This window comes from Aplysia californica, unplaced genomic scaffold (assembly GCF_000002075.1).
Source record: "Aplysia californica isolate F4 #8 unplaced genomic scaffold, AplCal3.0 scaffold00270, whole genome shotgun sequence".
NCBI classification, from domain to species: Eukaryota; Metazoa; Mollusca; class Gastropoda; order Aplysiida; family Aplysiidae; genus Aplysia; species Aplysia californica.
Window position 1 is genome coordinate 316345 of NW_004797540.1, and position 11045 is coordinate 327389.

The 11045-nt window shown below is 42.9% G+C and overlaps 1 protein-coding gene across 5 annotated transcripts in view; it reads left to right on the forward strand.

Annotated features, from left to right (window-relative positions):
• Nucleotides 1–11045, forward strand: part of LOC101845107 (eukaryotic translation initiation factor 4 gamma 1) — a 95700-nt gene that overhangs the window by 28886 nt on the left and 55769 nt on the right. For all 5 annotated transcript variants that reach the window (XM_005101097.3, XM_035970464.1, XM_005101098.3 and 2 more), the window contains exons 8-10: nucleotides 4375–4614; nucleotides 5425–5586; nucleotides 7402–8062. In XM_005101097.3, the coding sequence (XP_005101154.1) occupies nucleotides 4375–4614; nucleotides 5425–5586; nucleotides 7402–8062 (1063 nt within the window). The remainder of the gene's footprint in view (nucleotides 1–4374; nucleotides 4615–5424; nucleotides 5587–7401; nucleotides 8063–11045) is intronic.

Consider the following 11045-nt stretch of genomic DNA (forward strand, 5'->3'; position numbering starts at 1 on the left):
AGACTTTGTGCTGTTGAGGCTAGAGAGGTGAGCAGAGTAAGCCTGATTCTCCGTTTGGACTTCTCTGTTGACTTCCACCCCGTTACTCTGATATAACCTTATGCAGTTGTGAGCGCCTTGAAACCTTAGTAAAACCAATTTACGAGATAGGGATGGATGCCGTGTCTTGTAACAGGCAGGGATGCTGGTTTTCTATTATTTTCAGAACAGAAGGGTTATACAGGGGTGCTGGTTTTCTATTATTTTCAGAACAGAAGGGTTATTAGATTGGTTAAGAAGACTGGTCAGGATGTCCCGATTTTTTTTTGTCCCTTAATCTTAAGCATACCGATGTTCCCATCATCTGTCGCGTAAATCCCGATATTTTTTTTCCGTTGCAGTCTGCCAATGTGCCGGATTTTTGTTTAAAAAAAACAAACTTGCTCTGCTTTCTTCTTTTACTCTTTATCGCGGGAAGCACCTGTTGAACTTTTTATCAGTAGGAAGATGCTGGATTTAGTAGTTGACTCGCCCCAAGTTGTGTTTGATCTTTGCCTGCGCTCAGAATTCTCAGATGATAGCCTGATAATTGTTACAATTGCGACATACAAATAAATTGATAATATTCGTAGTTCTGCTGTTACTTTCAAGATAAAATTTCGTCTGAGGTTTAGTAACCGCGCGGTCACACCAAAGGCTCAGACGAGCGACAGTCGCTCTAACCCATACAATACTACTCGTAACTGCACTGACTACACTGACACTCTGCTGTTGCAGTGCTTTGGTCTGTATGCATATGAGGGATAAGAGATTGTTTTCATGTCCCGTGTCCTGATTTTGGTGGCCACATTTGTTGGTTATGTAAGAATGTATTGACATGGTGCAAATTGTTAAGTTTTCTAGAGAAACGAAACAAGGGAAAGGGGAATTGTTTAGTCGGTAGTGGTGGTGACGGTAATGGTAATTGTGATCATGATTATTTATGTTAGTGATGATGATGTTGGAAATGATGTGCACATTTATCTTAGTGTTCAGTTTATTTGGCGCTTACTTTGAGTCCCCGCAGGCTGTCCTGGGGGGCAGGACACAACCCTCATTCCCAACTCCTCTTATAGGGGGACCAAAATTTTGGAAATAATTCATCATCTTCATCCCTAGCATTTAACAGTGCTTCCACTCTTCCAATCCGTACTTTCTGCCAGTTCCGTACTTGTTCCTCCATCATTATCAACTCCCTCTGTAAAAAGCTGTGACAGCGTAGGACTGCCGAAATTCCATAGCAAAAGATCCGAACTCGCCTTCGTATCGTCTAGTACTAGTATAAGTTACGGATATTTACGGTAATTCTCTCAGCAATAAGTTTATGTTATAGAAAACTGCCAGATTGCGCATTTCCTGCAATCTGCCATTATTCCGCTATGCTCCATGCATTCATTGCGGGCTTGTCGGCAGTACATTTTTTACCTGCGGATTGATCAAAATCTGGCGAACTTTTTGTGCCAATTTCCTCCTTTCTATCATTCACTCATTCCGACTGTCTTCCAGCCGCGGCAGGAAAATCTGCGCGTTGATCAATACGAAGATTCTACGGCGCGGGAACGCGATAAGGGCCGCGATGAAAGAAATTTATCAGGGCTTCCAGTCTTCCGCAATTTTGCGGATTTCCGCAAATTAGTAGATTTCCGCAAATGGAAACATTTCCGTGAAAATTCGTGCCCAAAAAAAAAAAATTTTTTTTTTTCAAAAATGCGAAATAAAAATTTTCCGTTATTACCAATAGCCAACCCATACCGGAAGTGCTCTTTTATTTGAAAGTGTAGACAGTGTCTTCTACTTTCACTTTCTAAAGCACAAGAAGCACAGCACCAGCTCTGTAAACAAGAGGAATAAATGACGATTGTGGTTCAATAGATCTTGGGCCTGCCAAGAAAAGAAAACTAAAGAGAGCTTGTTTTTTTTTACCAGACGTGTTCATTTGTAAGTATTGTTGTGGATTTAAGTTGAATATAAGCTGTCAAGTTATTTAGATCTAGAATTTAGACTAGAATCTAGAGATCAAGTCAAGCTGTTATATATAAAAAGCTATTAATTAATATTATTGTAAGAATTCTACACCTTATGCTGATTATGGTGCAAACCAACACAAGCAGAAAAAAGTTAAACATTAACTGTCAAGTTTTATAGATCTAGTTGTGGATGTACAGTATCTGTACAAGGGAGAAAGCATGTTTGGATTTGGAAATATATGGATTAACACAGCAGAAAATTATGTAGGCCTATACAAGGCGTAACAAGGTATGGTTTTTTTTCTCAATTATTTTCTAGTTAAATTTAGGCCTGAATAGCCAGAAATGGCCTACTTAGGATGCTCTGAAACCAAAAATTCTCAAACATAACCCCCTGCCAGGGCTCTGCCCTGGACCCGAATATCCTCGAAAAATGACATCAGCCGCTGGGAAAACTCTGATTTATGCTAAAACTACTAAAGTCAAGGATAATTCGAAGTGGTGTTCCAAGGTTTTGACTTCTGGCATTCGGGGGCGTGAAATTTAAGGTTCAAATTAGGGTGTACGCCGCCGGGTGACTGTATTGTGAAGGTACATAATCTATTCATTATTCCCAGGTTTGCCTTCTATCTATGTTGCGATGAAATTCGTTAAATTATAGTAGCAATGAAAGGGGAAACTGCTTTTAACAATTGCCATCAATGGAAAATTATTATGTAGATCTTGGTGAAGAAAGCGAACAAGACCAAATGTTGATGAACAAATAAATGTTATGGTTTGCCGGCAATCTCTTCAAACAGCATGGGTCTCAATAGTCCGCTATTTAGCAGATTTCCGCTACCACCATTTTCTCCGCTAAACTCCGCTACCGCGACAGCGGGCTTATCAGAAAGAGGGTTGTTTGGAGCAGGGTGACTGGCTCCAGGAATTTTTAAAAAATCACTGAGACCCGGGAAAATACATAAAAGATCTCGAATATTTGAAAAACCAAATCCAATAACGTCTTTAAATTCATTTCTGCCGGTCGCGATTGTGATATTAATTTGGCTCTGAGAGTACGTTTCACGCGAACTGGCAGTTTTGGCGGCAAGCGGAATTGTGTCACCAGGGCTCGACTGGAAAATCAAGATCTACTTTCGCTTTCGTTACCACCCAGAAGTTTGTCAGTAATTGTCTGATAACGCAACATTTATTGTAACATGCAGCTTCGGCATTGCAAACGTGGTGTTGCCATGAAAATAAATCAATATTTGTCACTATGCTGTCACTTTTGGGGGTAAGACCAAAAAGAAAGTTATGCAAGCGTCTTGTCGGGCTCGCCATTGTGACCGGTCATTGAACCTGAGCGCTTCGAAGTACGGGACTCAGGAATGGGGGGAGATTATTGATTTTTTTGAAAGATGCACTCGGGGATAGGGGGATGGCTGGCTGGACGCAACACCAGAGGACAAACAAACTGAAACTGAAAGCAAATGTTTAACGTTTAGAATTTTGATTACTAGCTGATCTACAGCTCTCTGCAAAGTAAAGTGTGCGTTGGTGCAGGCCTTGTGTGAAATCGGAACCGTCATAACTTGTAAGCGTGTTATGGAACTTAGGGGCCCAAGTGTTCACGTTTCATTGGATTGGTGACAGTAAATTAGATTTCTATATTTTAGCTTTCTGTTTAAGATTCGCAGATTTTCAGTATCACTGCATCTTGCCCTCCTACAGTTCTTTCACCTCTCACACTGAATAGGTCTACTTGGGCTATTCTACTTTGACTTTGAGTTTGAGCATTAATTTTTGTCTTTCACGTTTATTATATTGGCATATATATATGCCATGAATCATGACAGTCGATATTCTGGTTCTAGGCTCAAAACAATATTCCTTTTTATATAATTTATATATACAGGCGAATATGATGAAGGGAAAATATAAATAAGTCGAACAAGACCCCAGGCTTTTTGTACGTAATCAAGATTGTAAATATTTGGTACGTGACTTGAAATTATCTCTCAAATTGGTGTGAAATAACCTTGCTTTGATAAGTTGATGGTTTTTATTTCTGCATTGTAGGGTTCAACAGTATAATAATAATGGGTGTTTCGCGAAAATGGGCTTCTGTGGCGATCACCTGAAAAGTTCCTCCTTGTTTGGAATTCTGAGTTGAGACCCATGAAACAGACTCCCAAATGCCATTTTCAACCCTCTAACCCTCTAAAAGCACTTAATTTCAATTTCTTCGGGGAGCACTGATTTAGTAAAAGTATGCCGAAAAATCACATGGGGGCCACTTTAGTGATGGGGGATAAGAGATACGAATATTACTAAAAAAAAGAAAAATAATAATAAAGCTTATAGTCAGTCAATAAGTTATCAATATTCGTATTGTTGTTGTTGTCAGGTGATACAGGGCAACCAGCAAGTGGCTCAGGAGTTTGCCACCCGCGTGGCGGAGAGAATCCAGACACCCGTGGCCGGGTCGACGCCCATGGAGCCCCCGCAGACGTCGGCGCCGGTGGTGGAGAGCAACGGGCTTCCCTCCCCCTACCAGCAGCCCCCGCCCCCTCCTCAGCAGGGCCAGCAGCCTCCCAACATGATCCGACCCATGCAACATCCCTCCCACATGATGCCGCCCGGACAGGTACGTGGGTGGTTGGCGGGTGCTCTGGAGTGGTGTACTCCTTCTTTCCTATAAAAAGTCTTATCGTTCTGATCTCTCCTCCTTCTTTCTTGTGTTCGTTACTCTCTTGTGGCACCTCTAATCTTTGGCTCTTATATGACCTTATTTTGTTGCAAGTGCTGTAAAACACTTACTAAAACGGGACAGGTGCGCTTTGGTCATCGGCGCGGGTGGTTGGAAGGGATTTGGTCGGGAGCGCCACTTCTTCTGTCCTATATGGAACATTCTACTGTCCTTATCCTTCCTCTTTCTGTCCTATATGGAACATCTACTGTCTTTATCCTTCCTTCTTCTGTCCTATATGGAACATCTACTGTCCTTATCCTTCCTTCTTCTTTGTTATGTATGACCTGTGTGTGTTGCAATTGGTGTAAGACTTACTGAGACCTAGGCTGAATTTTTGTGAAGTTTTGTCAGTCTTTCTTTCCGCTGGGAACTATCTCTCCCTTAGCCTGGGTTGGCCCTTTTACTGTGGAAATCCAGCTCTCAAATGATATAATAATAGTGTCTGTTGGAGTGAAAACTTCTACAAATTACATATTTTTGAAAGCTCAGCCGTGGGTTGTTGGCGGGAGCTCTGGTGTGGTTTGTTCCTTTAACTTCTTTCCTATCAAATATCTATCCTCCTTCTCTCCCCTCCCTTTTTATGTGTTACCCTCTTGTAACACATCTATTCCTCTGCGCTTATATGACCTTATTGTGTTGCAAGTGCCGTAAAACTAAAGCTCAGCCAGAGCAGTTGAAAGAGCTTTGTGATGATTTTCTTCCCAGAATCCGATGCACCCACCTCACAACATGATGCCCGGCCACGGTCAGGGCATCCTGGGCCAGCCGCCCAACTCTGGTGCCGCCCCAGACATGATGCCGCACATCCGGCCTCCCATGTCCGAGGTGATGAACCTCAGTGTGCCACCCCCCTCTCTGCCTCCACAGGTCAGTTGGTGCAACCGTAGCGTAGCTCGTGTGTGGTGGTTATTTTGTTGGTTGTTTTTGTAGGCGGTGACAAATGGGAAACATGCTGACAAAATGAGGTACTTCGATTTTGAGCATTAAGGAATTAGATACATCACGCTTATAGGTAATGTTATTACAATTTATTAAGTATGAAATAATTAAAGGCACGTTATTCTTGAAGAATATGGCATCAATAGAAAATCTACAAATTTAACCCTAATGTGGATTTTTGGCCAATATCCCCATTTGTGGATTGCGAGAAGAAACTCATTTTGTCAGCACGTCTCACAAATGCATAACAAACTGCTAACCAGTATGTAAACACATTTTTTATTAGGCTTTTTTTGGTTTTTCTTAGTATAGAAGTCTTGTTTTCGTATATGAAAATATTCTTTCTTGTAATGCTTCGCACAGACGTGTAGTCAATGCATAACAAACATTTTTTTCTAGACCAGATGTGGGAACAATACAATTCAAGAGATCTTTCACTGCATGTCTAGTTTGAATAGGTTGGGTTGATTGAATGCAGAAAATATTGTGAAGGGGGGTTACTCTGTCAGTCCCCACCATCTCACCCTGCTGTATGGGTAGTCTGATTTTTTGGTTTTGTAGAGTAGGCTGCTTATGTTTCATGATGCAGTGGAATCAAACGCTTGTCAATTTTTGGGGGTCTGGAGTTATTGGTGTACTCTTAAACCTTGTTAATCTGTCTTGTTTGATGAAAAAAACAAACCCAAATAAATGTGGAAACATTTGGGATTGAAGGAGGTGGGGGATCCCTTGAAAATTAGTGAGAAAATAACCGCCAAAATTTGGTGGTCCTAAGAAATGGCAAGCTTACGTGTTTTGTGCTAGTGATCAACAATTTTCAGTTAAAAATCTACCCAGAAATTCACAATACCACACGAATGTTTCAACGCGCTGAGTTATGTCCCTTCTCTTAATTTTGTTTGGTCAAGCCAATTTTCTCTTACATTCTGACTTGGCAAGCAATTAGCTGGGAGGGGGAGCATTGTGTTTTAGAAGTTTTATTTTTGCGCACGTTTTCGCAGCCAAGAAATATATTTCAAATACATATACACTTCTAATCGGAAAAAAGACAGTCGCTGACATGTGTGTTGTAGCGGTTGGGCTCTTTTCTATCGCGTGGAAGAGATTCAAGTTCTATTTCCTAGTTGGGAGAACATTTTTTAATTCAATTTTCTCGTCTTTCTCCTGGCGTAATTTGGCTTTTGACAGGCAGCCAGAAGTAGTTTCCTGAATGATTTATGTTGTGTTGTAGGCGTATGAACACTTACATTTGGTCGCTTTTAAGCACAAGGGGGCTATCCCGAAAAATGCTGTTTTGAGAAAATCGAAGGTAAAGATTTTGCCCCTTGTTCGGTTTCTTTAAAAGACAAGGAATATTTTTTTCTGTAACCAAACGCACCGATGGAACCAAACTTTTCCAATAGGAAGGGCAGTGCCTACTTTTGGTGTTGGTTAAGATTTTTGGAAACCCTCGAAACGCAGGTTCACCTGCTTGTCCTTAAAAGCGACCAGTTAAAGAGCAGACAATGATCTTTGCTGACGGGGAAATGTTTTCTTTGTCAGTGGTTGGCGGGTGCTCTGGTGTGGTTGCTCCCGTCTTCTTATCTATCAAAATCTATCGTCCTGATCTCTCCTTCTTTTTTGTATTTGTTGCTCTCTTGTAATACCTCTAATCTTCTGGCGCTCATATGGCCTTATGCAATTGCGAGCGCCGTAAAACCCCTACTAAAACAAACAAATGTTTCCTCTGTCTGGACGGTGTAGGTGCGCCAGACGACGCCGGCGCAGATGTTTGTGTCTCAGCAGCCCCAGCAGCCGCACGCTCCTTCCCTGCCGCACGGCCCCCGCCACCCACAACAACAACAACAGCCCCCCCAGGGCCCGACTCAGGTGAGGACACAAGTCCCCCCACCTGCCATGGCACCCACACCCCCGCCGCAACAGGCCGCTCCCCCTCCTCCCACACAACAACAGCCACAACCGCTGCCCTTACAACAGCCAGTTGTCCCCCCTCAGCCGGCGCCCGTGACCCCCGCCCCCCTCCTCCCCGCGGCGACCCCCGACAGCCCAGCACCCGTGGTGGCGCCCCCACAGCCCGCCCGTCCGGAGCCAACAGTCGCGAAGGCCCCAGCTGCCGCCCCGGCGGTGGTGGAGAAGAAGACGACGGTTGAAGTTGTCCCCCCTCCGGCCGCTGAGAACATTCCCCCCAAACCCGCGGCGAGTGCCGTTGTGGAGAAGAGAGCGTCCCCGGCCAAAGAAGTGTCGCCAGCCCCGGCCCCCGTTGTCGCTGAAGTGCCCCCGCCACAGACAAACGCGACGACGGCCAAGGCAAAAGAGCAGACGCCACCACCGCCTTCACCAGCAGCAGCGGTGAAAGATGACCCCCCAACCAAAACTGAGGAAATCAAAGACACAGCCTCGTCAGGTAAGCCCTATTGGTTGTTTCCCCGTTGTGAATGCTGCCTGATCCCTTGTGGTTGTTAATCTTTTCTTCTACACTTGACCAAGATTGAGTCGATAGTGCCGTACAACACCCACTCATTGGCGGGTGCTCTAGTGTGATTTGCTCCTTCTTTCCTATCTAACTTCTATCGTCCTTATCTCCCCTTATTTTTTATGTTTGTTACACTTTTGTAACACCTCTAATCTTCTGGTGCTCACATGACCTTATGCAGTTTCGAGCGCCGTAAAACCTCTACTAAAAATAACACCTACTCAAGTCTTTTCTTCTGTGTGCATAGCTGCCAACCAGTACGGACAAAGTGTATTTAGCATGCCTTTGAGGATTTGAGTACCAAAGTACATTTTGGCACTCATATGACAGTTGCGAGAGCCGTAAAATCTCTACAAAACTAAAACTGCATACATTTTTGTCGAAAAAGTCGTATTCTATTTTCTAGTATTGCTCCTCACGGACTTGCTATTGCTGAAGAAAAATGATAAACTTTAAAAACATGATTTGCCTTTCATCATGAGAAGGGAGCCCATCACTCGATTTGGAGAGACCTTTACTAACTATTGACTCTGTTGAAGTCTTTTTCAAATGGTTTGAATTTATTGCATGCAGAAAAACCCATGTGAAGGGTTTGACGGTGGGTTACTTGTCCAGCAATTGCCTATCGTCTTGACTTGTGGCTTACGCAGTCTGGGTGTTTTGTTTGGTTTTTGCAAGTTCGGAGCTGAATGTGTGTGGGTGTTTTGTTGGGTTTTTGTAAGTTGGCAGTTAAGTGTGTGGAGTCCGAGTTCTTCTAGCCCTTGCTTCTCATTAGACAAAATGGTTGCTTTTAAGCACAAGGGGGCTATCCCGAAAATTGCTGTTTTGAGAAAATGGAAGGTAAAGTGTTTGCCTCATATTCAGTTTCTTTAAAAGACGAGAGTTTTCTCTATAACCAAACAAATATACACACCAATGAATACAAACTTCTTCTATAGGTAGGGCAATGCCCACTTTTGGTGTAGGTCAAGATTTATGGTAACCGCCGAAATCTGGGTTAGCCCGCTTGTCCTTAAAAGCGACCAATAATATGGCTGTACTGTTCATTATACACATGCACGTTCTATTGATTGAAATGAGAAATGTCATGTAACGCTTCTTTTTTTTTCATTTTGAAACTTTCTTTTTTTTAAATCGATTCTTTTGTCTCTTGTGGGTGGGTACACCTTGTCTATCTACGTCTGTCTTTGACACCTTTTTATCAAGTATCTCGGCCTTGTTGCTGGGATGTAGATTCCTCTCGCAACCTCGGTGCTTTCTTTCTTGTCCTATCTCCATTTTTGTAATAAGGGTGAAAACAGGTTATAGTGAGTGGTTGGCGGGTGCTCTGGTTTGGTTTGCTCCTTCTTTCCTATCAAACATCTATCGTCCTGATCTCTCCTCTTTCTTTTTTTGTGTTTGTTACTCTCTTGTAACATCTCTAATCTTAGGCACTTTTATGACCTTATTGTGTTGCAAGTGTGTAACACTCTTACTAATACTGAAACAGTTCAAAACAAAGAGTACGCTTAAGAAGAAGTCACATTTTCAGTGTTTAGAAGACTGGGGATAGGACAAGAAAGCACTGGGGTCACGCTCTGTGTTGGCCCTGGTGGGCAGATCTGAGTGGAGTCCACCTCCTATATATGGTCGCTTTTAACCACAAAGGGGCTATCCTGAAAATTGCTGTTTTTGAGAAAATCAAAGGAAGTTTTTGCCCCTTATTCAGTTTTTTAAAAAGACATGGTGACGTTTTCTCAATATCCAAACAAACACTCCAATGAAACTTAATTTTACCTCTATAGGTAGGGCAATGCCCACTTTTGGTGTGGGTCAAGATTTCTGGGTTGGCCCGCTTGTCCTTAAAAGCGGCCATATGACCTAGATTGTGTTGATGGTAGGCGTAAAAAATCACCCATGATACAAAGAAGCAAATCTTCTGTGTTGGTCAGTGGGACGGCTCCGTTTTCCCTCCCAAGCAAAGGTGAGTGGGTGGTTGGCGGGTGCTCTGGTTAGGTATGCTCCTTCTTCCCTACCAATTATCTGTCATCCACATCTCTCTCCTTTTTTATGGGTGGTTGGCGGGTCCTCTGGTTAGGTATGCTCCTTCTTCCCTACCAAACATCTGTCATCCATATCTCTCCTTTTTTATGTTTGTTACTCTTGTAACACCTCTGATCTTGGCATTGCAAGTGCCGTAAAACTTGCTAAAACTAAAAGAAAAGTAAGCTGGTGATCTGGTGTTATTTGCACCTTTTTTCCATATCTCTCTGCCTTCCCTTTGAAAAAAATCCCTGTGTAGTAACACCTCAAATCGTGGGCTCTCATATATGACCTAACTGTGTTGTAAGTGCCGTAAAACTCTTACTAGTACTGTTATTGATTGATCTGTGGGTGGTTGACGGGTGCTCTGGTGTGGTTTGCTTCTTCTTTCCTATGAAACATCTATTGTCTTTATCTCCCCTCCTGTGGGTGGTTGGCTGGTGCTGTGGTGTGGTTTACTTCTTCTTTCATATCAAACGTCTATCCTCCTTATCTCCCCTTCTTGGTTATGTTTGTTACTCTCTCGTATGACACCTCTAATCTTCGGCTCTTGTATGACTTTATGTTGCAAGTGCGTAAAACACTTATTAAAACTAAAACAAACTAAAACTGAAACTAAAACTGTTAATGATCTACTATTGATGGAGGTAGATGACTCAGATTAGTAGATACAGTGATACATTTTTTACATTCTTCCGCCACCATTCACAGACACATGATTAGTTTGTCTTTTCAACAATGGCCCAAAATTTTGTTGCTATCATTCACAAACACCCCCCTCCCCACCCCACCCCGTGATGTGCAGGCAGACTAGTGTGCAGATAAGTCTGAAGTGCCTGCGTGGAGAGTACTCTGTCTCTCTCTCTCTCTCTCTCTCTCTCTCTCTCTCTCT